Here is a 26,883-nt window from a genome sequence, read left to right as displayed (position 1 = left end):
AAAACCCCAAACAAACAAATAAAAAAAACCCCAAAACAAAAACCCCAAACCTGTAGTCATACAGAATCAAATCAATACTCATACAGTTCTCTGAGGCGGATATATTTGGTAGGTCCAGTGCAAAAGCCTCTGACACTTGAGGAAACAGATTAAGAAAAGAAGCTGTAGAAAGGCATAAACTATGATGACAGGTCTGAAACAACCTTTACATCCAGAGGGACTAAATAGGCTACAGGCCTTAGGAGTGGAAGGGAAGTCATTGAGGAGGACATGGAAACTGTCTCTACGAAAAGGAATAGGAAGGAGAAGGTCAATCAGGAGTCATTTTTAACTGTTTTTCACAATGCGTGAATAAAGGAGCACCCAGTAAAATTATCAAACAGGAAGTTTAAAACCAATTAAATATACAAGTAAACTATGGAACTCTGTCACAGGAATGTATGGATGTTAAAATATATCTGTTCAAAAAAATTATTCATGGAACGTAAGTCTAGCAAGGGTTAGTAAACACAGTATTCCCAGTGCAAACTGGTGTGGGAGATCCTTACTCTGGCATTGCCTGAATGATGGACAGTGGATGAGGTGCAGTACTGCTCTAGAATTAGCTTGTTTCTTCTACCCTGGAGCAAGGTGTAGAACTGTTATTACTTGGCAGTAAAATGATTAAGAATTTATTTTTTAATCTGAAAAAGCCTAATGTTTTTTCTTCTGTCTCATCCTTGGAAAAAAAGCTAAATGCTTCCAGGTGAGGCTTTCCCAAAATGCCCAGTCCAAGACAGACATACTTCCTGGAAATGCATAGACTGAATGCTGGAATTTGACAAGTAGTAGGCAGTTAAGAATGGTGGCTTAAGACAGAAGGAGGGCAGCCTTAAAACTATTTCTTAAATCAACTCTATAAATGACATCTATATCTATAAATGACATAAAGATAAGCAAATAACTTTGCAAGGAAAAGGTACGCAAGAGGCAACTTGTTCCTCCTTCAGAGAGATACTGATGTGCCTAAGCAAGGCAAAATGTGTCAGGCAGCCAGACTGGCCAGGCTGACTAGACCTACCCTTAATGGGGAGACATTTGGTATGAGCAGCCAATGTTTTCAATGTTAGCACTCAGTTTCCTGGCAGCCTGCTACAACATGCATCATCTGTGCACTGCAGTGTTTTCGCATTGTTTATTAATAGAAATGAATAGACTAGGCTATTTCAGCTGGAAGGGACCTGCAATGATCATCTAGCCCAACTGCCCGACCACTTCAGGGCTGGCCAAGATAAAGCATGTCATTAAGGGCATTGTCCAAATGCCTCTTAACCACTGACAGGCTTGGGGCATCGACCACCTCTCCCGGCAGCCTGTTCCAGGGTTTGACCACCCTCTCGGTAACGAAATGCTTCCTCATGTCCAGTCTAAACCTCCCCCGGCGCAGCTTTGCACCGTTCCCACGTGTCCTGTCGCTGGATACCGGGGAGAAGAGATCAGCGCCTGCCTCTCCACGTCCCCTCCTCAGGAAGCTGCAGAGAGCGATGAGGTTGCCCTCGGGCTCCTTTTCTCCAAACTAGACAAACGCAGAGTCCCCAGCCGCTCCTCACAGGACAGTCCTTCCAGCCCTTTCACCACCTTTGTTGCCCTCCTCCGGACACATTCAAGGAGCTTCACAGCCTTCTCAAGTTGTGGGGCTTTTGATGCTGCTTCTTGTTTATCTGTAGCCATGGGAATGGTAAAGACCTGGGTATGTCTCACAGACCTGAATGCAGAGTGGACATGGGTGTAATGAGAGCAGGAGGCGAAGGCACATAGTATGCAACCAAAATGTCTGAAGCGAGAAGACATCCCTACGAACCATGGCTCTCAGAGTCATCAGTCTGCAAAGCCTGTGGTGCCATCTGTGTGATGGAAACAGATGCTACTGGGGTAATTTCTGTTGTTGCTACCTGAGAGCTTGAACACGGAGCAGAAAGACATCCCGTAGCAGCCCTTTTCCTTCCCTTTGGGATTTTGTTCCAAAAGGGAAGGAAAGGAAAAAGGAAAAAAGAGGAAACCTGAATGGTGGAGGTGAAATGTCCTCTCAACTAACACAGTCAGGAAGAAAGTACAGTCTAAGAGATAAGAGTGGTGGGAAGGTAGAAGTGCATTAATGCAGATGATATGACTCCAAACAAGGACAGTTAAACTGCTGTCAGAACCTAATTTTTTTTGTTTTTATCAAAATGATATAGAAGGTGGAAAAGAGCAGGAGAGGGTTAGGGCCTGCTGAATATTTTTCAAACAGATTTTTCCATCAGAGGAACATTGGTTTTTGACTCTGAAGGAATGTGTTGATATCTCTACAATTCTTTTTAGGAAAAAATTGACACAATTAAAAATGGTTTTCTGTTTCTGCATTATAATGTTAAAAAATGGAAAACCAATAATTAAAGTGTCAGTTGACATATCACAATGCATTATATAATTTCTGAAGCAGTTCTGAATTTCAGTTCTCCATTCTGACTTGGACAGAAAAGCAGCAAGCTTTTTGGAACAAACAGCCTTTCAACAACATAAAATGCAGCCTCCACCCAGTGGAGATAGAGCCAATGGCTGTAAGGTGACACCTGGCAAAACCTGGTGGAGAAAGAAAGAAAAGGAGAAGACAAGAAAAAAGCCTTTCTTGTAGCCAGGCGAGTTTTTCCTTTCCCCACAAGCTGATGTACAAGCTCTTTTTTCCCTGATTGACCTGCACAGTCCTTACCTGCTGCTCTCCATTTACTGCTGCCATCACTTGTCTCTCTCAAAAGTCTCATATCAAAGGACATCCATTCTCCAAGTTAGTAACCTGTTGCATTACGTGATATCTGATCATTTTATTGTGAACAACTGTGTAAGAGAGAGTTACAAAGTGCTTCAAGTGTTTCAAGAAGTATTTGAAGAAACGTGGCATTCCCCTAGCACACATCATGTTTTTGGTTGTAGCCATTTGAGATATACTTTAATTTAGATGTCTTTGAGAAATGGGATGGAATATCCTTCACTAACCTTCTCCTGGTGTATTTCTGGAGAGAGACTTGGCCCCTCTCTTCCTGGAGGTGACAATTAGTTAAAATCAAATGTCTAATTCAATAAGCTCCCTCTGGAGGAAGCCTCTGCTGTCTCCTACAATGGGTAGTTCTGCAGCTGCTTTCACAGTCCCTCACCACGAAAATCGCTGAAGGCACAGCAGAGGTGGAGACGTTTTGCAGTTGCTTTCAAAAGGTGGAAAAGGCTCCCAGGCCCCTCTCCTCAGACAACAGCTGAGGGTTGGGGTGTGTGTGCATGCACACATAGCACAGGAGAGCTTGTTGGTTGAGAAACTGAAGAAAGTGGCTGACCAGAAGAGGAAATCCTCACCCTCTTCTTTTATACACAGCATTGCTGTTGTCTGTAACTCATGCAAGGAAGACGAGAAACCACCTCCTATCCTAGGTCATCTTATGGTCTGTGCTTTTCCCCTCTCAGATTGCATTGAAAAGAGTTACGTGACATCAGGCATTTCTGCATTTAAAGAACTCACATTTACTGCTGCCACCATGCAGTAACCTTTCCAGTGTCACGCAGCACCACTGACTTTGCCACATTAACAATTGTTTTGCCTCTTTCCCCTACCCAGTAAGCCAGGCTGATTGCTACGTGTCGTTGTGGCTGCCAACTGCGGCTTGTGAAAGATGCCGCACTAAAACTGTGAGGAACTCCAACAATCCGGTGTGGAATGAAACATTCTATTTCAGGATCCAGAGCCGGGTCAAGGTAAGAGGCCAAAGTTGTTTGCTTGAAGCAGCCTGAAGATATTGTGTATAGTGGGTCTTATTTATCTCCTCAACTGTACCCAGGAATTGTTTAAGAGGTGGCGCATGATAAGGGACTGTTCAATTTGTTTAACACCAGAGATGACTGAGTTCCTGTGCCTGTTCAATGGTGCTGTTTAGGAGGGCCAGAAACTGAGCTTGGTATTGAAGTTTTAGGGAAACTAAAGATTCATATGAATCGGTGCAAGATGGATATGGAATCTGGTAGTTACGTAAGCTGCTGTGTAGGTATAGTCAATGTATTACTCATGTTACAGCAGTTAAACTGAACTAGGGAAGAATGACTATTCGATTTGCAGTATGTTTTTCCAAAGGGGGATGATACCTAATTTTCTCCACTTTTCTTCTCAAGCACATCCCCAGCACGCCTTCTTCCTTAGAGCTAATGATACCCAGACTGCAGAAACTATAAAAAGTCCTTCTCCCTCTTTTTCCAGAATGTGCTGGAGCTGACAGTGTATGATGAGGATTTTGCTACTCCAGATGACCATCTCCTCTGCGCACTCTTTGATATCGCTAAACTTCCCGTTGAAAAAACAGTGCTCCTGTATTTTAAGCCCAACTCGAAGGTGAGAGCAAAAACTAAAATTTAAGAAACTGGTGGAGAGTTATACAGCACACTCAAAATCTTGGGGCGAGCTTTCTGAATCCGCCATGGATGACTTATCCCAATAACGGGTACATGAATTGCCATTCAAAACATAAACACAAAAAATGTTGTTAAAAATCTGGATTTGAGAGCCTGAGCCCCTCCTCCCAGTATTTTTATAAATGATTAAAGAGCATATGGCTGAAACAGTGCAGTAAGTAGGGGAGGGATCTGACTGAGCTCTCTCTGAGCAACACCGAGGCTGCACAGCTGTGACAGGGTAAAACATCTGTAATTTTTTTTTTCCATGTGATTCATAGCTACTACTTCCTGCCCCTTTGATTGTATCTACTTTCATCCCAAAGGCAAAGCTTAGGTTGCCCCTATGTGTCTCCCAGCCCTGTCCTCTGCAGTGATACCTCAGCCAGGGCTGAGCCTGCTGAGTCATCTGCCAGAATTAGCGCAGTTCTGGAGCTCTGAATGATTGATTGACTCTGTTTCTCAGTTTCCCATCTATAAAATGGGAAGAAGAGTCTTGATTCCCTTTGAGATCTATGGATGAGATCAGTGAAATATCTCACATGCAACTTCTTGCTACCGTGGGCAGATTGCTTCTGGTACCCAAACTACGTCATTTCAAACTACGTCATTTCATACGATTCAACGCTGCCTTACAGGGGGTCGTATAACTGCAACTCTGAATCACTCAACAATACCAGTCTCTGTTTGTTAGGTTAAAGTGATGGGTGGAGAGTATCTCTAACTTCCAAGCTAATAGCAAGGACAGTAAATCATGGCAGGACAGTGTCAGTGCTGTGGTTTAGCCCCAGTCGGCAACTAAGCACCACGCAGCCGCTCGCTCGCCCTCCCCCTGCAGGATGGGGGAGAGAATCTGAAGAGCAAAAGTAAGAAAACTAATGGGTTGAGATAAGAATAGTTTCATAATAGAATAATAATAATAATCATCATCAACATCATCATCATATTGTAATGAAAAGGAGAACAATAAGAGGGAGAGAGAGAGAAACAAAACCCAGGAAAAACAAGTGATGCAACCACTCACCACCCACCAACAGACGCCCAGCTAGTCCCCAAGCAGCAATTGCTACCCCTTGGCCAACTCCCCCCAGTTTATATGCTGAGCATGACATCATATTGTATGGAATATCCCTTTGGCCAGTTGGGGTCAGCTGTCCTGGCTGTGCCCCCTCCCAGCTTCTTGTGCACCCGGCAGAGCACGGGGAGCTGAAAAAGTCCTTGACCAGTGTAAGCACGACTTAGCAACAACTAAAACGTCAGCATGTTGTCAACATTACTCTCTTACTAAATCCAAAACACACCACTGTACCAGCTACTAGGAAGAAAATGAACTCTATCCCAGCTGAAACCAGAAGGGCCAGGAATAGTTAGGAGAAAAAGGTAGAATTCAGAAGACAAAGAAGTTACAAATTGTCTTTCTGCAGCAGGTTCATACTAAGAGATAAAAGTACAGGTTGTTTTGAAGAAACCTTGAAGAAGGAAGGAGATGAGGAAGGAATTGTTAAACTATTTGGTTTGAAATGTTGTTTCAGACCTTCCAGTCTGAAATATTTATCACAGGCTGCGCATTGTAACCAATTACTTCAATATTGCATATCAGGGACCTGGGTTTAGACAAGGGAGAAAGCATTAGGTAGCTACATAATTTAATTTCTTGTTCTTGCTTTCAGGCCAAGGAGGAACTAGAGGTTGAATTCAAATTGGAGGCCGCGTAAGTGATATACAGATTAGTTTAAAAAATGCAAAAATCATTAAACGCTAAAACAAAGAAATAGCATTAGAAGTCACACTTGGTAGGACTTCTGTAAAAACGTGGCAGACTTGTACGTCATTACTGCTGTCTCAGACATCCGCTGATTCCTCGAGTCAGCCTCTTCTGTAGTTTAGCTGCTTTCAAAGATGCATCTCCCAGCATTGCCTCTTCTATCCACAGTGTCAGATTTGCCTACCTGGGGACAATTCAGGAGACTTTCTGAGTGTGTGTGCATGCATGTCGATCAATCTTTGCAGGCCTGTTTCAGCTTATGTGTTGGACAGAGTCCTAACGTTGAACCATCCTGGTTAGGTTTCCAGTATCTCTCTGGTTTTCCCTTCTCCTATGGTTTTCCCTTGCAGCACAGTTTTGGTTCTAGTAATTCTGTTTTCTTTCTGCCAACACAATGACAATGTGACGGAAGCTCTAGTGCAGGGCTTTCTCTCCAGCCTGGTCAGCCTGCCAGCCATACGAATCGTTATTTTTGTCTCTGTATTGCCACAAGGTAACTAAGGCGCAGCAGAAATAAAGTGACCAGCCTAAGGTCAGCCCTCGTACTAGTAGGGAGCCAGGACCAGAATTCAAGTCGCTCCACGCCGTCTCCTGACTTCACCTGAATGATGTGGAAAGTTTTTTTTTTCTCCACATGTAGTTGGTACCCACTGTCCTGTGCCCCTTTGATTGTATTTGCATACAAGCAGATACATAGAACCGGGCTTTCCATCAGGGATGTGCTGGCATGTTAGCTTGTTACCGCTGAAACACATGTACTTTACACGTTATAGTGAGGAGAAGGATTTGACTGCCTAACTGCAGATTCCATTTTAGATAATCATGAGATTGCGCTGCAAAAAAGTAGCCATGATACACATTATTCAGCTTTGGCTCAGAGGCAAGTCCCCTCAGAGGGGTGCTTAGTCCAAGCAAGCATGGAAAGGAGGCTGTTACATACCTGCTGGGGTGGTCCCTCTGGCCATCATTCGAAAGGGGGAGAAAGGGCAACACCCTGGGCAAGGATAAGTGGGCATTTGTTTGATCTAAAAAAAAATCCATGTTTTTCATTTTGTTTCCTAGTTCTGGTCCTCATGAAACCATTGCTACCAATGGAGTCCTGGTGGTATGTGTCTTTTCCCCAAGATATTTTCTATAAGTGTTTCCTTAACATAAAGGGGAAGGGAGGGTGGGAGCTAGAGAAGCCAGTAGGCCGGTTCTTTCTCTTTCTTCCCTCTTTCCTATTCAGATACTTTGAGAATGGGATATTTTATTGACCTGTTCATTGAGGATATCCCATTATTTCCAATTTTTCCTATATTTCGGTACACAACACACACACACACACACAGAGCTTTCCTCTGGTACAAGTACTCCTTCAAAAAATGTACTTCTGTCTATCAAATCACATTGGTAAAAGGACTGTGAAGCCACTTGCTGATAACCTACCAGCCCTTTCCTCCCCTGGGAGATAAGCTGTGCCTGGTGGGTGAGCTCAGCATTAAGTTTTGACCTATTGTAATTACATTATGTGAAACAAGAGTGAGTGCCATTAAAAAAACCAACCCGAAGTGTTAATAGCAAAGCTTCTTCAGGAAACCCTTTCTACTACTGACTCTTGATCTCTCAGCGACATATCTTTCATTTATGTGTTTCCCAGTTTAACCCTTTATGTCTAGTATCCTGAATATGCTCCTGACGTCTTTCTTTGTATCTTCCTCCTACTGTGCTGTACGGTATTGTCACTGGAGGATGCTCTACAACTCCCTCCAAAGCTTTCTTTTCTCTTAGTCAGTGACTACTGGGCAAAAGCCCAGAAATGCCAGGGATTTAGGCACTTCAGGTAATTATACATGTCCAAAAGCTGAGTGATTCACAGTTCCCCATAACAAGGTTGGGATGTGATGATCTTTCCCACAGACTCCTGTTCTATCTTTTACAGTGTCGTGAACTTTGCTGCTTGGAAGTTGAAGTGGCGGAGAAGATGCAGCAGAAATCAAGTAAGGATATTGTTTTGTTAATTATTTACCAATAATTGCATGCTTACTGATGAGAGGATGCCCCTTTCACATACCGTATTAGTGGAATAAAAAATATTGACAGTATTCAGTGCAGTTAACACCAGGTAAACACATTAGGTTGTTATACGCTTTGGTGACTGCATCTTGTACTCCCTTAGGTATATGTAAATGAGGTCTGTTAGACCTGCATTAAAGTTGAGTTTCAAGTTTTATATAATAGCGAGAACATTCGGAGTCCGCTTTCTATAAAAATAGCATCCACTTTGCTCCTTTCCCGTTGCTGTTAGTGTTCCCTTCAGAGCATTTCCTACTAGACAAAGCTGTGGTCCAAACTCTACAGCTCTGCTACCTGCACCCCACTTTTAATCAAGCCAGCACAATTTTTCAGTTAAATCACAGTGACATTTCTCACGACCTTTGTTTTGCTTTTCTAGAGAAAGAGCTTTCTCTCACCGTGAAGGGCTCCTTTGAGGGGACGCAGGATATCACGCTGGGCCCTGATGGCGTGGCCAGCCCCTCGGGTCCCACCAAGTTCCACTATATCAAGTATGCGGAGCCAACACTGGACGTCATGTTGCCAAAGAAGAGGCGCTACCACCCTGTATGTTGGAAGTGGCTTTAATGATGAACTGACCAAGAGTGCCTCTCTAGCAAGTGGGAGGAGGGGGAGAGGGTAAACCCGTTACTGTTTTTGTCCTAAAGCATGTTGTTTTCCCAGTGGACCTGTAAGTACAGTACAGAGACGGGGTCCCCAGTCGTGATGCTGAATTCGCTGCCCATGGGAAGGAAAACAACCATTGCCGAGGTAAGCATCACTTCCAGTTGTTAGGAATAACAAGTCACTCAGGTAGAAACCATTCCCCATAATATTGTCACAGGTGGCTGCTAAGAGGGTCAGAAATGTTCTGATTTTTTCTCAGACCTTGAACAAAGAGGAGCTTTGTTTCTCCAGCCGTTTTCTCTACAGAAGCAGGTCTCCATTAGTCTCCATTACATGCCAGTGGTTGATACAGAGACCAACAAGAATGTAAAAAAATACTAAGATTTCTGCAGCGCATCTCTGGGAGACCAAAGACTCCCTGACTCCTCCTTTGCTTAGGGTCCAAACCGAAAGTTGCTCCTTGGACAAAAGCTTGGAAAAAGTTAATAAACCTGCCCTTAGTAAACCATGTGCTTCAAAGGCCAATATATTACAATATATTGAAAATATCAGACATAACATGTGGATTTTAAAAAATGTAATGAGAATATTGCTTGAAATAGATATACGTGCTGTATAATTCTGAATGAAATTAATAGAAGAGAAAGATCCTTACTATAAAAGAAATATGTTTCTGTCCAGATTATTAGGGACAATCTTGTTCAAATATTAGTTGTTATGTTGTGAAGGAGTAGGAGAACATCAGATTCCAGGGCCATTAAAACATCCTCTCAGAACAGAGTACTTTCGTCAGTTAATATGCAGGTTGCAAAGACAGGCTCAAGTCTTGGCAGGAGCAAATGCAGACTTGCAGTCTCTTCACTGTGAGACTGCGGCCAGGATTTCAAAGATCTGCTGTGTATTAGAGCATACAGTGGGAAATGTACAAAAAAAAAGGTATTTCAGGATGCTGCAAGAAAGCTCGTGAATAACATGGAAATGGGACCTACTGCATGAGTCTCAGAAACCTCCTGTACCAAGGCTGTTAATAGTTTCTGCAGCCTGGAAGCATTTGAGATCTGTGGGTAAGGATGTTCTACTAAGGATAAGTGAATGCATTTGGAAATCACAGAATCACAGAAGTGTATGCTGAGATCTCAGACATTTCACTTTACAACTGCCAGGCCTTGCTGGGGTCTAAATCTAAAGTCTAAAGCTCTAACCCCAAGACAAAATGGGAAAAAAGAAATTTTAAAATTAAAATTAAAAAATTTACAGTACTGATTCTTGTTTTCCAGGAGAAAAGATTTGACTTGAATGTGAGAGCACAAAACTGGTAAGAGATCATCTTCTATTCCAAAAGACTTGGGCTATTGTTTTTGATATTGTTTTAGCCACATCAAAGAGACACAAGCAGGCATTCTCAGTCTGAAAACTAGAACGTGTTTTTAATAAAGCGTACAATGCATGCACAGTATATTATACATAATTTATTTTAGCATTACCCATCCCCTTCTGACCATAGAATATTATTTTTGATCAATGTCAGTCTCTGAAAGTCACAAAAGGAACAAAGCTGTCTAAAAAACCCAGAATAGACAGCAGTAAACATTAAACTTGGTCAGAAATTATGAACATTTTTTTCTTAACTGTTAGCAGTCAGTAGCGATAAACCTGGTATTCTGTTAAGTCCAGTTATACCTTATGTTGAGTAGACACACCTAGGTAGGCAATGTGGCTAGTGATTTGACACCTGTAAACATGCTCATTAATACTCGTAAGCAAACATGAGGTTATTTCGTGTTATCCATACTATATGTAACACACAGAACTGGGCAAACTGATCTTTTTTGTGTGTGCCTAACTAAGAAATAAAAGGGAAAAAATAACGTAATTTGAATTCAAAGAGTTTTCTATCATTCATTTCAGAAAGACAAGTGATCAATGACAACAGGAAAAACAGCGTTATTCCTGGACAGGAAAAATGCTTCCCACTTATTTATTTTACTTTCAGAGAACTTTAAAAGCACTTTGTTTGTATCTTGATTTACAGCGGAAAATGGCTTTTGCAGCTCCACCTAACTCGATTCTCCTTGAGCGTCTTCATTTACAAAGACATTTGTAATCATTTGACTGGCTTTATCCAAATCTGACGGTGGAGGGATCTCATAAATAAATTTCATTACTAGTTGCCTTGAAATTATGGACTCAGTAGAAAAGAAAAGTTCTGTCACTGAAAGCAAAAGCAAAATCCTGCCGTTCTCCAATGCCTGGCCAGGGCTGGCTGGCCAGCCACGGTGCCCGCAGGTAGCTGTGGCCTGCAGACACCACGCCACGCCAGATCTCTTGCCCGTTGTCGGGGAGGTTAGTGAGCAATAGAGAAGAAATGCTCAGGGAAATAAGTTACAACAGCGGAGTTTTAAGGAATGACTTATTAAATTTCATAACTGATGCAAATGAAATCTTCCTCTGAGGAATAGTACGCTTTACAATTTTTGAGTCACGGTTGACATGAAATACAACCGCCAACGTTGACCTGTGAGACAGCTTGTGCGAGCGCAGGCAGCTCAGAGCAGCGGGGATGAAATCCTGCCCCACTGAACTCAGTGACCCGTCTCCATCCATCCAGGAGCTGGGTGCCACCGAGGTCAGCCCTCCAGCCAGCAGGTTAGGCGGCCACCCGTGCCTGGCAGACGGGTGGATGGGTTCCTGCCCAGCGGTGCTCACCGCTAGAGGGGGATGCCTTCCCACTCGAGCAGCTCAAAATGAGGTTTCCTTCACGTTGGAAATGCCAACATTTGAAAATCGGGTTTTATTTTACATTTAGAACGAGAAAATGTCCAACGAAATGGGAATCAATACACTCACTTTCGACCATTTGCACAGAGGTTCTAAACTTGCAATTCTTTTACTTTTAGAATATTCATTTAAATATTTTGTTTCATTTGTAAATACTGTATACTGTTTCTTCATCAATTAGTAATAATGGGTTATAATGCCACAGGTTAAGTTTATTACTTGAAATAAGTTTTCCTACTTTTAAAGAGAGTTAGAATATTCTCTCTCGTTCCTGTCACACTGCATCACCTTGTTTGAAGGGAAGGGTGCTGTAGATTATCTTTGATCGAAGTCCTAAGATCGACATGGGTGTGTTAATATGTAAAATATGCGCCTGTTTTTATCTTAGTAATTGTTCGTGCCACCAAGACCTGGACATGCGCTTTGGGTTTGACTTATGTTCGGAGGAGATGGTTTTCCTGGGGAAAAGAAAGAGATATGTAGCAAGTGCCCTGAAAAATGTTTTTCATCTACAACAGGATCTGCAGGATTATGAAGTACGTGTGTATTAGGGGGGTAGGCCTTGAATTTCTAGTGCCTTCATGCACTTTTCTAGACGGGTGGTCAGCAAAATGGGCCACATATATCTGCTGTGTGGGTGTCAGCCTGTCCATGCATCTCAAGGATATTTGCTGCTGCTGCCAAGGTTTGTTATTGCAAGAAACACTAGCTGCAGTAATTGCCCCCTTCATGACTGTCCATTTGGAGTTTGTCTGATTTGAGGTGTGTTCATCCATGCCACCCAATGCTATAACTGGCCTGGTTCAGAAATACTGCGTGCATATTAAATACATTGCATAGCAAAGATTTCTTCCCTTGTTCAAATTTCATCATTTTGTGAGAGTTTAGGATAAACAGCTCTGAGTGCTACTTATAGTATCTTCCCTTTCTTGCAGTTTTGAAATTCCTGAAAATAAATAAAATTTATTTCAAAGTAGCTTCACTATACTGAAGAATAACAGCATCGATGAGGGTAGCTTAACAACACTGACTGTGAACTGAGTCCATTTCTTTATGGGGTTGGCATGTGGATTTTCATATGGTAGTAAGAGATGTGTAAAATAAGAAAAAAGTGGGAAATGTATAGAGAATATATTGTTGCCTCTACAGAAGGGTTTCCTCTTGTCCACCTGTGCCCGTTTGCCCTACAGATGGGCAAGAACCCAAGTTTGGGTTAATGTCTGAACCCATGTTTATCCGAAGGGAAGTAAGAGTAGCAGTCATTGCTTGGTTTTGGAGCCTTTCCTTCTGAAAAGGGAGCCGGGCTCTGAGGTCAGGACCTGGGCTGGGTGTGGTGGCCACACCCCATTACAGTCTGGGATGCCATGTTGACTGTTGCCAGTGTGAATCCTCCCGTCCTCCTCTGCCCAACAGGTTCCCGTCGTGGCTATCATCACGACAGGCGGAGGACTGAAGTCAATGACAGGACTATACGGCAGCCTTATGGGACTGAAGAAATTAAATCTCCTGGACTGTGTGACATACATCAGTGGGCTGTCCGGCACCACGTGGTAAGCCAGCTTGTGTGGGAGGCTTGACCGGGCCTTTTGAGGCTGACACCGCTGCAGAGCGGAGCTTCTGAAAGCAGACAAGATCAGGAGGTTTTCTACAAACAAGCTGTTTCTCAGTAACAGGCCATTAAATATTAGCTTGATCTGATGCATAGATTTTTTTACTAGCAGTTACTTACTGTGCTTTTCAACTCCAAATCGGCAGCAGTTAAATATGTATATGACAATTACACTTGTTAAAATGGTTTCTAAGTAAGCAGTTACTGTAGACGGAACTGTGGGCGCCCATAGCATCATGTCTCTTCCTCTCTCCGCTGATGGCCCAGTTGTTGTTGTCCCCGGTAACTTCTGACACTGGCTCTGCTTTCTAATCAGTCGTGCAGAGAAAACTGCAGAACAGTTCACACTTATCCCTGCGACCTGCTAGTTTGGGAAAGGACTGAGTCCCCCTGGGCAGCATTATTCCATGCTCACAGGACCTACAGCTGCCCAACATCTGATGGTCCCACATAGGGAAGGTTGGTAAAATAGAGATGGCATTAAAATAAAGCATAGTGGTACTGTAAGATTAACACCAAGTGATGCAAAGCCAAGAGACAGCAGCTGGTGTGAACTCATTTGGTTCTAGGAAACAAGCAAAGAAAATTTATTATCATTTTCTGCTTAATTTGTGCATCAGAAATGTACCTATATTCACACCTGGCAATTTCATCCCTTAAGCTGCTGCCAGTTCTGTTTAAAAAAAAAAAGAAAAAGTCAAGAACATGTAAAAAAATACCTTGTCCCTCAGGACCATCTTTAAAACAGTCATAGAAACTCTGGAGTGTTCATTCTGCTGGATGGAGCAGCAAAACCAGAGTATGTATGAGCAACAGTGAATCCCTAAATGTAAAACACTGTCCCCAAAGTCACAAAATTTCAAGGTTTTTTTAGGTCCTTTTGACTTTTACGGTCTATATTATCTTTCTCCAGGACCATGGCCAACTTATACAGAGATGCCTACTGGTCACAGAAGGACCTAGACTCACATATCGGTGAAGCCCAGAAACAAGCAACCAAATGCAAGATGGGCTGTTTCTCTATGGATCGCATGAAGTACTACAACAAACAGCTTTGTCAGCGGAAAGAAGAGGGATACAGGACCTCATTTATTGATCTTTGGGGGCTCATGATTGAGTACTTACTGAATGATGGGGTACGATGTATATCCACTTCTTAGAGACCCATGTATTTTTCTTTTAGTGAATGGAGAAGAAACTAGCCCATCATTTCAGAGAACATACCTCAAAACAGAATGGAGTTCTCCATGTCAACAAACTCTCAGATTTGTTTTACATCCTTTAATAGTCTGCCTAGGGAGAAATGCATCCCATATGTTAATAAATTACATTGTGGATGCAGCCGTTTGAACTCTGGTATTTACATAGAAGTGGAGGAAATCTCGAGCAGTCTGCCTAAGCAGATCACACATGCAAAAAGGGTTGAATAATCTCAACAGTGTGAAAACTATCCAAAACAAGCATGAAACAGCTAGAGTGCTTGGCGATTTGTATCCACTGGCAGGTGACTTGATCTGCAGGTACACTGGAGGCAAGCGCATATTCTACTTTTGCTGAGAAGGAGTGCTCAGACAGTAGCTGGTTTAAGTGATATTAATTTTTACAAACAATAACAAATTTGCATTTCTATTATTTGAAGTGATTTCTACCCCTACAGTACAGCAGTCCACTCCCTCTTCTCTCCAGCTGGACCACAGCTCAAGGATGCCTTCTTTGGTACTTGAGAAGTGGGAAGGGAAGAGTGGTTGAGGATTGAGCAGAAGTGTCTTCCACTGGGGGCAGAAACACTGGAGTCATTCAGCCATTCATTTGGTTTATTTATTTATTTTTATGTAAGTACATATATAGTAGTATATATATGTAAACAGAATATAAATACATACAGAGAGGAATACTACGTATTAAACAAAGGTATAAACTGAATAGTTGCCTCTCTCTTAATCTCATCTAGATGAGGTCCCCCTCACATTCTAGCCAAGCCTCTTTCCCTTTGAGCAGTGCTGCCTATTGCTACGTAACAATTTACCTCTCCCTAATCTGCCAGAACCAGCTACTCATAAATTTGTCAGCAGTTCATGAGATTTTATGTTTTTTACAAATCCCTTCAATGAGAGGATGCTTTTCCAGAAAAGAAGCTGGGTGGAATGACAAATAATTTGCTGCCAAATTCCAGTCCCCTTGCAAGGCTGGACTGTGATAGCTGTGGTGTACTAAGAAAGGAAACTCAATGCTGACATGCTCAAGGGCTTCCTTCAGCCCCAGGAGAGCAAGGATTGCTCACTACGCTCCCCACCCTAAAGGGCAGCTTGCCCCTTCTACTTGCCAAGGCAGTACTTTCTAGTACATACAGACACGTATGGAGAAGTAGTTTTCCCTCTCCTTGTTTTTTTACGAACCCATGCGCAAAGTCAGGCTGGACCCTGGGAGACTGGTCTGTCACCAGTGGGTGGGTGCCCACAGCGCTCGGTGCAATGGAGCTGCCATGGCATGTCCTGCGTGCTGGGGGCAGAGCCGCCCGACTCCTCTAGTGCTAGGGCCGTCAAAAGCAGCAGGTGGTGCTTCCATCTCTTCTCATGTAACTGTTTTTTCTTCAAAACCAGAAAGACCCCCATAAACTTTCGGAGCAGCAAGAAGCACTGTGTGACGGCCAAAACCCACTGCCCATCTACGTGTCAGTCAGCGTCCGGGACAACTACAGCACCAATGATTTCAAAGGTAAGGATGATGTTTCCGATCCCGTGGGGCTAAAACTGGCAGCTGAATTCCTGTGATTCCCTCTACTTGGTAGCACTTGGAGAAAACAGTCCTGGTGCTTTTTGGAGAAATAATTGTCACCTCCATGCCTTACAATTTCAATACAAGAGCTTTTTGAGATCAGCATTTCACTGTCTAGACATACACAGCCGAAATGCTGCCAGAAAAGCCGTTTTTGAAACATTATCCGATCCACCTAGAAGAAGTAGTATTGGGATGATCCAAGAATTAAATACTGCTTTTTGTTAATGCCCAGTTATTGTTTCAATATGAAGAAAGACCATACAGTTATGATAAAGTTTGGGAAAGCATCCAGCCTACTCCCAACTGAACATTTTGCTTTGCTCAGTGGTTTTGTTATTTTTTTTTTCTATGAGGGGAAGTAGCTGTAGGAGGAGAAGAGGTGGGGAAGAAATTAAAATAAAATTTTTTATGGTTGAGGTGAAAAAATGAGCCACCTCTGAACAAAAAGGAAATTATGGTCTGTGATCTTTCTGTCCCAGACTCTGCTCAGACTGCAGTTATATCAGACAACTGCACTTCCAAGAAAGTCAAGGACTAGTTTTGTCTTCCTCAGTACAACACACGAAGAGTATAATTGGCCTCTTACAAAAGGCTAATTTCTGAAGAGCTGAGTACCTGTCTTTGTACATAACCAGATCATTCAAGGGAAGTTAAATTAACTGTACTGATAACAGTGGAAGTACTTTCACGTAGATGTGGCATATGCAAGGGCAGCGCGAAACCTCATGCATGCTAGAGAACCCTGGACTGGTACGTGCACACGGGGTGTGTAACAGCTGGAGCTTTCCTTGTGCCACCAGCAGCACCACCATGAGCAGCATAACTGCTCCTGCCTCACACGTTGCCACAGACCTCAGCTGCCTGGTGCTGCGGGCGGTTATTTGTAAGCAAGGCTTTGCAAAGGCAGCATGGCAAACAGAAGTCAGAGCAATGTATGCCCTAGCCACCCCTCTCTCCGTATCTGTCTGAAAGCCCTCTAAGTGTCCCACTGTGGCTGTATTGCAGAGTGGGTGGAGTTCACCCCCTACGAGGTGGGGCTTCTCAAGTACGGCGCCTTCGTTCGCACTGAACATTTTGGAAGCGAGTTCTTCATGGGACGTTTGTTAAAAAAGCTCCCTGAATCCCGGATCTGCTACCTTCAAGGTGATGTATTGCATTGTCCTGGCACAGAGGCACTTTGGAGGGGTGCAATGCTGTTAACCACAGGGTGGGTATTTCTGGTCTAACATACTGAACGCTGCTATGATACCGCCTGCCGGAAAATGGGGTGTGTGGTAATTTGTCCAAAAGAATACAGTAAAAAAACCCACATCTTTTTTTCAGTTTCTTGTCACTGTCTTAGTGTGCACAAACTTTTGAACATTGTATCTTATAGATGGAATAGATAAATCTCCTTAATTTTTCATGGTAAGGAATAGTTCCTACTTCTTTGATCATTCTTCTGATTCCTCTCTGAATATACTCCGACTTATGAAAATTTTGAGACAAGAAACCTGCAGCTGTGCTTCCACTGTGAGGTTTTACTTCAACCCCATGTAAAGAATCCCATTTACTAAAGATGCCGGCCGTGCAGGATGGAAAAGACCAGAAGCAAAGGGTCTCTGAATCTCTCTGGTCAGTCCCTGACCTGTACTGATGGGCTGTGTGTATAATATCCCTTTACCAAGGAGTCAGAATCACTGGCAGGTGAACGCAGAGCAGTGAGAGTTCAGTTTAAGTCACTTCTTCTTACACTCATATTGCTTAGAAGCTCTTTGGTTTCAGTAAATTTGTTGTGACATTAAATATTCTGTAATCCCAAGGAGTATCTTTAAAATACTACCTCTTGAGCTGACCCTTTTTACCTGGTCCACTACTGGGAAATTAATTTTCCACATGCTGTCTATGCTGTACCGGTTTCTGTGGCCCACTGAAAATTAAGAAGCCCGCTTGTGGTAGACTAATAAGAACATAAATTAAATTTACAACGGCAGATGAAATGGTGGCATTGTGTTTTGTCAACAAAGCCACCAGGGCCCCTGGGGGGAGGCAGAGAGGTGCGATCCTGGACGGAGAAGAGCCTGCACAGCGGAGCAGGAGCCCACTGCATCTGTAAGCCCTTACAGGCTGCGGTGTGAGATCTCTTACAAACCAAGTGGCTGGAGAGCCGGTTCGTCTCACTGTGAAACGATTCAGGGTGTGTGAAAGCTGATCCGAGTGTGTGCAGAAAAGGCAAGCAGGAGCAAGGAAGACAGGGATGGAAAGGAAGTTTTTTGTTATGCTGCGTTATCTGAGCTCTTATTTCACTTCCTGAGCAAGAGGTTTTTTTCATCTTTACTTCTTTCCCATTCTCCTCGCTCTTTGCTGTGAGCCATGCGGTAGGTTAGGCACAGAACCAATGCCATAGAAAGTTAAGAGGAATTTAACACCCAAAAGTTCAGAAATATTTGAATTAAGCCCATTCAAAAATTAATCTGGGAGGTCAAAATAGAAGGAAAAAGACAGCTTCTTGTTAGAAAGTGTCCTTGTGTTCACTAATTCCTTTTACAGGTATGTGGAGCAGTATATTTTCTGTGAACCTGTTACAAATATGGGGCCTGTCCCACAGTTCAGAGGACTTCTGGAAGAGATGGACACAAGACAGAATAGAAGAAGTTGGTGAGAAATTATTAAGCCTTTCATTTATGGTCACTTTGTCTTCTGGATGCCTTTTGGCATCATCCTGTCAAGTACATTGAACAGAGCATCGTAGGATCCTCCTAAGAGATAGCGACTTCCCTCCCACTGTAAAGACTAAGAGGAAGAGGGTAATCAGGGAAATGCTGCTGTAATTACTAGACTTACTAAAACCCTACTGAATAAAAGGCTCTGTCATTAAGAGGAAATTTTAGAGGGGTAACACATTTCTCAGAAAGTGTTTTGGCATTGCCCATTCTCACTCAGCCATACAGAACCAAGAACCAGCAGCAGAGAATAAAATTGTTTTTACTGCCTGTGCAGAGAATAAACATGAGTATTAATTGGTTAATCAATTTTTCCTGGGTTTTTATTTTATTACTCAGTACAGTAATTACTTCATTGAATTCATCCTGGCACAAAGTTAAATGAGGCCCAGAGGGTATTTTCTGAAGCAATACAGAAACTATGGTTTTATTGCTAAATCATTTAATATGATGGTAACTATAATTACTGACATCCTGAAAATAAAGAAATACATCTGTGCAATCACGGAAACCACCAAGTCTCTACTGCTGCACTGTAAGCCACTTGGTCCGGCAAAGCAGGTTGTCATTTCAAGAAACCACACCTTGTGCTGTTTCTACTTTTCACCCACCTACATATGTTGCCATGTAGTTCACCCTGATAACTACCTGTAGTTTCTAAGTATGAATGTATGCCCCAGGTTTTCCTGGAATGCTCTCATTCTACTGATATCACGTATGCTCATGTAGCCATGGGTGATTATCAGGTAGAAGCTGTCACCGTTGCAGTAGACCCCGTGATGCCCTGTTGTTGCCCGTCTGGCTGAGTGGGAGCATAAGCATCAACCCCATTTTATCCATGCTTGCCTCTGTTTCATGCGTCTTCCTGTGAGGATATGTAACTTACTTTCTGACAGGACATTCACCGAATTGCTTGGTTCCCTTAAGGCATCCCTTTTCCAGGACTGCTTCTGATGAAATATTTTCAGGCAAAAGCTTAAGACCATGAGCAGAGCTTTGTCCGGCAGCCACTCCTCTCCTTCAGAATAGTTTTTGTGTGCTTACTGAATCATCCCAGCACAACCCCTGAGATCTCCTGCAGGCCAGGACAACCAGAAATGAAAACACAGTTCACCAATTTTTCTCCCCTCGTCTAGATGAAGACCCAGTGTTGCCTACAAGACCCCACGAGCTGAGGACTCGCATGTACACTCCTCCCGGTCCCCTGGCCAGTGCCCTTCGGGGAGCATTGACTGACCGCTTCTCCGTCGCCCAGCACCACAATTTCCTGAAGGGCTACCAGCTGCATAACAACTACCTGGAGAACGAGCACTTCTGTCGATGGAAAGGTAACGGGGACTAATATTTAACAGGCATCATTTTCAGGTGGTTTTGGGGTGCGGAATTTAGGAAAGAACCCTGTCTGTCTTGGCAAGGGGAAAAAAAAATCTGAAAGACCGTTTATTTTCAGAATGGACAGAAGAGACTAAGACTTCAGTGTTGCCAGGTATTTAAGACTGTTCGTAAGTACAAGCGCGTGTTTATATGCATTAGCTGGGATCTCTGTGGTCCAGACTGAAAGAGCAGGCTTGCGGCTGACAGAACCAAATTTAAAACAGCAAAGAGCTGAGTGAACATGGGAGAAAGCTTAATATGACAAGACTGTGCCTCTAACTTCATATGGAACTGGAATATCCCAGAAAATGTGACCTACGAGAGAAAGCTGGAAAGGACTGGGGCTTGGTAGTCCAAAGAAGAGTGGAGTGAGGGGGAGGCATAAATCTGAATCTAAAAAGGGATGGGATCATTTTGTTCTATGAATCAATGATGGATAAAAATGAATCAATTATTGAGATGAAGCAAAGCAGATTTAAGTTAAGTGTTAGAATTAGCTTACAGGCACTAATTAGTATGATAAGTTACTGGAATATATTGCCTGGAATCTCAACACAGAAGATTTTCCAGAACTGGAACTTAGGTGGCATTTTGCAGTCCGTCCCACGCCTACTTGACAACCCAGTAGTATGGCAATTAAATTAAGCCAGGCCTCTGGGACAGTCAGCTCCACCTTCCATTTCTTCTTCCAGTCAAAATACCTACAGATCGTTTCTTATTCCAAGAAATATTTTCCTTTTAGACACTGTGTTAGACTCGTGTCCCAACCAGCTGATGCAAAATCCTGATCACCTGGGCATGATAGATGCTGGATTTTTCATCAACACCAGCAGTCCGCCACTTTTAAGGCCACAGAGGGAAGTGGATGTCATCATATATTTAAGTTATACTACTGGATCACATACGTCGGTGAGGAGGATCTTGTTACCGTGTGTTGTCTTTCCTTTGGCTTGTAAATGTCTAACCTGTAGTGCCTAGAACTGCTAGTTATTTCAGCTGTTCAGTTTTTAACTACTGCATTCACCTACTTTTTTCACTGTGGTGATCACAAGTAGTGCTCACCAGGGCTCAGTACTGGGGCTAGTTCTGTTTAATACCTTCATCAATGATCTGGATGAGGGGATTTAGTGCACCCTCAGTGAGCTTGTAGATGACACCAAGTTGGGCAGGAGTGTTGATCTGCTCGAGGGTAGGAAGGCTCTATGGGGGGATCTGGACAGGCTGGATCGATGGGCTGAGGACAACTGTATGAGGTTCAACAAGGCCAAGTGCCGGGTCCTGCACTTGGGTCTCAACAACCCCATGCAATGCCACAGGCTTGGGGAAGAGTGGCTGGAGAGCTGCCTGGCAGAAAAGGACCTGGGGGTATTGTTCAATAGCTGGCTGAACATGAGCCAGCAGTGTGCTCAGGTGGCCAAGAAGGCCAACAGCATCCTGGCTTGTATCAGGAATAGCGTGGCCAGCAGGAGTAGGAAAGGCGTCCTGTACTCAGCACTTGTGATGTCACACCTTGAACACTGTGTTCAGTTTTGGGCCTCTCAGTACAAGAAGGACCGTGAGGTACTGGAGCCCTTATGGCTCTCTACAACTACCTGACAGGAGGTTGTAGCGAGGTGGGTGTCGGTCTCTTCTCCCTAGTAACTAGCGATAGGACAAGAGGAAATGGCATCAGGTTGCACCAGGGGAGGTTTAGATTGGGTATTAGGAAAAATTTCTTCACTGAAAGGGTTGTCAAGCATTAGAACAGGCTGCTCAAGGAAGAGGTTGAGTCACCATCCCTGAAGGTATTTAAAAGAGGTGTAGATGTGGTGCCTAGGGACATAGTTTAGTGGTGGACTTGGCAGTACTACGCTAGTCGTTGGACTGGATGATCTTAAAAGTCTTTTCCAACCTAAACGATTCTATAATTCTATGATTAATATTGTTCCTATTTCTTCCTGTCACTCCTGGAATCTCTTTTGCTGGTTCATGAACATGGTAAATTATTCAAGAGGACATCAGCATGCTCTATTCCAGAATGAAGGGAAGAGCCTCTTCTGCTTTACGCTGAATCAAGCATGTTTCCAGACCCTTCACGGGAGTATGCATAAAGATGAGGAAGCGATTTCTCTTCACTGAAGTCAGAATATAAAAGGCGTTAAGTGGATAGTCAGAGGCAGATCATTTCTGGGCTGACAAATAAGATACTACTAGGAAAATTCAATGTCAAGCATCTTCCTGCAGAAACTCCAGTTTCATGGAGATAAAGTTAATTAGCTGTCTGTAAGGTCTTGCAAAGAAGTTTGGGTCTTTATATCTCAGAAACTGAGGTTTGTTAGAAACTCGCTATTAAGCATCTTGGGCCACTTACGTGGCATTATTTTTTGTGAATGAGAACAGTTGTGCAAGTGTTAATAAGTCATATGATGCATGAGACATACATGTAATGAAGTTTCATTTCAGCCTCATACATTGTCTAGATTAATTTTATGAAGAAAGGCTACTGCAATTTTAAGCACTTTAGAAGAAACTGTTTCCTATTTGGTAGTGTCCACTATTAGATGGTGCAGAGTAAATAACACAGTACATAGTAGGATATGACATTGTATTAAACATTTCAGGGAAAAGGTACAGTCTAGCCTAGTACTTCAGACTTTTTTAGGAACATATCCATCTCAATTAACACTGTGCCGTAACGCCTGCACAGGCAGAGACATAATTGCATATTCAGACATAACTTTCTTAGCTCCTGGCTTCCAAGCATGTAATAAGATACCTTAAACATTTTCTTGCTGTGGTGTTCTTTTCTAATTAATTCCATACAATATATTAAACGCAGGCTCTTTCATTCACTAAAACTACATGCTTTACCCTAAACTCCTGAAAATTGCTTCCGTTCTTTAAAAAGTTGTGTCCTGGATGAATTCTCAACTCTGAAACTGTGTTTACAGCTTGTGATGAGCATTCTGGTTACTATGTGTGGTAATTATGTGTAGAGTAACCCTTGATAAGAAGGAACTCACCCTATGGATCCAAGTCGCTAACCTTAATACTAGATAACAATTTGGGGGCTTTAAGACAACCAAGTTGAACTCCAATGCTGACCATTGCTGTAATACTCCAGTCTCTAGATAAGATGTACAAATACTACTCAGAGCAGAAAATTCCATTCCCCAACATTTCTTTGACTGATGAAGATAAGAAAAATCTGAAGGAGTGCTACGTCTTCCAAGATTCAGATTTGCCAGGATGTCCTATTGTGATTTTTCTTCCCCTTGTGAATGATACCTTCCGAGAGTACAAAGCACCTGGTAAGTTAGAAGTACTGGCAAAGCATTAAACAAAAGACACCACTACCTGCTTCCCTGACTCAGAGCCTTTTTCTCTGCTGCTGGCTGTCTTTGCTGACTGGGTTCATGGGGGAGCATTTCAGCTAACTAAATTTGGTTTTCCCATCCCTGCCAAAATCACTATGTTTATTCATGTTATCCTTGTGGCCTTAAGAGGACAGACATGGCCCTTGTCTTCTGGATTGCGTATACCTTCATCTCTTTCCCATTTGTAACATAAAGTGTTACTAGCTAACTGTAAAAGTTTTTTTTCCTGGGAAAAGTATAGCTCTCAGAGATTAATTTCCCCTGCATATATTTCTTGTTGTCCATGGATTTCATTCTACACTTGAGGAGGCATAGTGTTATGTACGAATGGTGGGGGAGCAAGAACGTGGCTTTCAGGATGAAAGTGTTAATATCAGCGTGTCTCCTTTTGGTGCAGCATCAGCCCAGGGGTCACTTTGCTCACTGTGCTGAGCTCGGCGCCTGTAATTCTTTCTCTGCCAGGCCACCTGCTCTGTATTCCTTTCCTTTACTGCCAGTTACTAGGATGCATTCGCTTTGCTCAGTAGCAGGGAGGTAAAGTCTAAAATTCTGCTTTTGTGGAATTTGGGGTACACAGGAAACGGATCCTGGCGGCAGGGCCCCTGTGGCTGCTTTTGAGATTGCAGGAACTTTAAGTTTCCCTATGTTTCTATTACTTCTTAATTTCTCTTCTGTTACTAGCGTCTCCCCTCCCTCAGCCAGGGTTCATAGAGGTCCCAGCTGCTGAGGATAAGACCTGCAGTGCACCAGAAGCAGCTATCAGAGTGCCCTTTCAGGCTGGTATCCTTGACTGATCCACAGCTTCAATGAGACAGATGTTTATGAGTAAGCTGTAGCTGACCATAACAATGTCATCCCTTACTTCTCCCTTCTGCCCTTATCAGGCACACAATGCTCTCTTGACTAGGGTTGGGTATACATGGCCTGCATTATTCATGCATTTAAACCCTATGAATTTCCTTCCAGAGAATAGTCCCCCCCTTTGGGCTGCTGTGGACAGCCTGTCACTGCCTGAGATAAACACCATGTGACAGCAGCAACTTCTCTTTCTCTCCAGGTGTCAAGCGCTGTTGCTCGGAGATGGAGGGAGGACGACTTGATTTGACCAGCCGCTTTTCGCCGTACTGCATGTTTTCGGTCAGGTATACCGATGAGAATTACCGCCGGCTGCTGAACCTCAGTGAATACAACATCCTGAACAACTCACAGATGATTATGCAGGCTTTGCAGACAGCGATGCAAAGGAGAAGGCAAAACATGTGCTAATCACCTGTCTAACTGCCCCTATCTTCTCAGAGGAGTTTTTCATGCTTTAGGACACAGAAGGGACGTATCTTTTTGAACACTGGTCATTCTGCACTACAGAAGGAAACTACCCCAGGCTGCTCAGTGGTTTGTTGTTTTGTGGGTTTTTTTTTTCCATTCCCAAGAAGTGGCCTCTATAGGCAAAGACATTGCCTGGGAAATTTTTACATATTCTTTGTTCCCTAAATTAAGGTTGTCTGTAGAACGCTCTTCACCTAAAATCCTTGTTAGATTTTTTAAAATAGTGTTATTTTAAGCTTGACTTATTATAATTTAACATATAGGAAAATAACTTCTTACCACCACAGTGCTACAGTGATACAACCCGGCCAACACACCTGCAGGCCGTACGAAGGGAGTATTAACTTCTGCTTCGCACAATTATTCTTCGTGGAACACAAGGTGCATCCAATCCTGGAAAATGAAGAAAACCTGAGACATGACTGGAAGCTGGCATTGGATCCCTGGGTCAAGTGTCCTGAAGAGCAGCTGCAGAGGTTTGAAATGTCAGAGGGACAAGTGTGTGCACACAGCCACCCCTGTGAATTGCATCCATCTCCTGGGCTCTCGTGGGCTGTGAATGAACCATACATAGACAAGAAGGAGCAACTTAAGAGGAAGTGGCATAAGATTTTTTCACATAAAAGTGTTTTTAAAGCAAAAGGTGTAATTCGGGCACATCAAAATTTCCCATGACTTTATGTCAGTTTTGATTGTTTTGTATTGAGAGAGTTTATTAGAAAGTCAAGATTTTATTCTGAAGCTTTCAAAATAAAACACTCTGGATTTTTTTTTTCCCAGATGAGTTACTTCTCATATTAAACTTCCTTTCTTAAATTAAAAAGAACAATTGCTTGACGTGAAAATAATTACTCCCACTAGACAATGAAAACTTTGTTGGTTTTACTCAATGCAATTTTTTTAAACAGTTTAGGACATATGCTTATCAACAAAAATGCTTACTTGTTTAGTTCTGCCTGTTCAAACTCTGCAGATAAACAAGAATGAGTTAGTAGTTTGTAACAACTGAGACCATCTTAAAACAATCTGAACAGGCCTTCCATGGGATCTAGCACAAAACCACCAATAAAAGTTGTTGTGGGTTTGCATTTTTAAACTTTCTTCATTTTCCCTTTTATAGAAAGTGTCTTTTCTGAACTGTTGCAAGTGCTGAGTGTGAGCTGTGAAAATTATAAAACCATAACGACCTTTACATTCCAGGAGCAAGTCAAATTGAAAATATGATTTTTTTATTAATAAGTTTTGTGTCCTAATGCAACTGGAAAAATTTTGAACAAAGAGTCTATTCAGTGGAAAAAAAAAATCTATCAGTTTTAGGTGTCATAATCTGGGGCTAAAATAAACCAGGGAAAATGCTTGGGTAAGTTGAAACATTTCATGTTAATATTTTACAAAATGTCTTTGTTTTGAAAACTAGCTTCTTTTTAATAGACCGCCTACCTCATCAGCCCAGGGAACACAACCTGAAAATAACAAGTTTCATTTATAGTCAAATAACATGGTATAAAATGACACTCTGAGGTTGTTTTTTTTTTTTTTGGGGGGGGGGGGGGGGAAGAAACAACGACAAATTATCTTTAGAAATTGGTTCACAATGACTTTTGCCAACACTTTTGTCATTTATGATGTCAAACCTTACTTTGTGCAACTGTAGCCTAATGTTGCAAGCCTAAAGAGCAGAGCATCAATATTAACATTTGAAACTCTTTAGGTTTTGACTGAATACACAATTCTGCTATTTTTTTTGTTTGTTTTTTTAATGGTAGTTTCACTACTTATAATCAGAAATACAGTGCTATGTGCTCTGCATATGACCCTGGGAATTGCCTCCATTTGAACCTGAAATCCCTGGTGTGACAAAATAAACAAAGGCTTTGGCCATAAACTCATGCCACCTCCAGCTCTGATGAAATGTTATTTACATGCAAGTATTTTGTGTATACAATACTGGACAATAAAGGCTTGTTCGCAAAATGAATATTCTGCCTTGCTCCACATATTCAGGCATTTCAGTAATATGTTCCAGGTTCACAGTGTGTTCCTTGTTCCAGGAAAACAAAACTGTTGTTACCTTTGCTGAGAGCATAA

The 26,883-nt window shown here is 42.6% G+C and overlaps 1 protein-coding gene across 1 annotated transcript in view; it reads left to right on the top strand.

Moving 5' to 3' along the window:
* The window catches only part of LOC142062739 (cytosolic phospholipase A2 epsilon-like), a 36,424-nt gene extending 11,540 nt beyond the window's left edge, over positions 1–24,884 (top strand). The window contains exons 4-21 of the mRNA XM_075105642.1: positions 3,623–3,759; positions 4,256–4,387; positions 6,117–6,157; positions 7,274–7,316; positions 8,133–8,190; positions 8,646–8,812; positions 8,930–9,016; positions 10,150–10,187; positions 12,039–12,186; positions 13,064–13,200; positions 14,173–14,395; positions 15,860–15,974; positions 17,043–17,180; positions 18,567–18,674; positions 19,876–20,067; positions 20,856–21,022; positions 23,217–23,403; positions 24,527–24,884. Coding sequence (XP_074961743.1) covers positions 3,623–3,759; positions 4,256–4,387; positions 6,117–6,157; positions 7,274–7,316; positions 8,133–8,190; positions 8,646–8,812; positions 8,930–9,016; positions 10,150–10,187; positions 12,039–12,186; positions 13,064–13,200; positions 14,173–14,395; positions 15,860–15,974; positions 17,043–17,180; positions 18,567–18,674; positions 19,876–20,067; positions 20,856–21,022; positions 23,217–23,403; positions 24,527–24,735 — 2,327 coding nt within the window. The 3' untranslated portion in view covers positions 24,736–24,884. The remainder of the gene's footprint in view (positions 1–3,622; positions 3,760–4,255; positions 4,388–6,116; positions 6,158–7,273; positions 7,317–8,132; positions 8,191–8,645; positions 8,813–8,929; positions 9,017–10,149; positions 10,188–12,038; positions 12,187–13,063; positions 13,201–14,172; positions 14,396–15,859; positions 15,975–17,042; positions 17,181–18,566; positions 18,675–19,875; positions 20,068–20,855; positions 21,023–23,216; positions 23,404–24,526) is intronic.
* Positions 24,885–26,883: the final 1,999 nt, after the last annotated feature.

Source organism: Phalacrocorax aristotelis, chromosome 10 (genome assembly GCF_949628215.1).
Source record: "Phalacrocorax aristotelis chromosome 10, bGulAri2.1, whole genome shotgun sequence".
Taxonomy (NCBI): Eukaryota; Metazoa; Chordata; class Aves; order Suliformes; family Phalacrocoracidae; genus Phalacrocorax; species Phalacrocorax aristotelis.
Note: the sequence above shows the minus strand (reverse complement) of the source record. Positions and strands in the feature narration are given on the sequence as shown.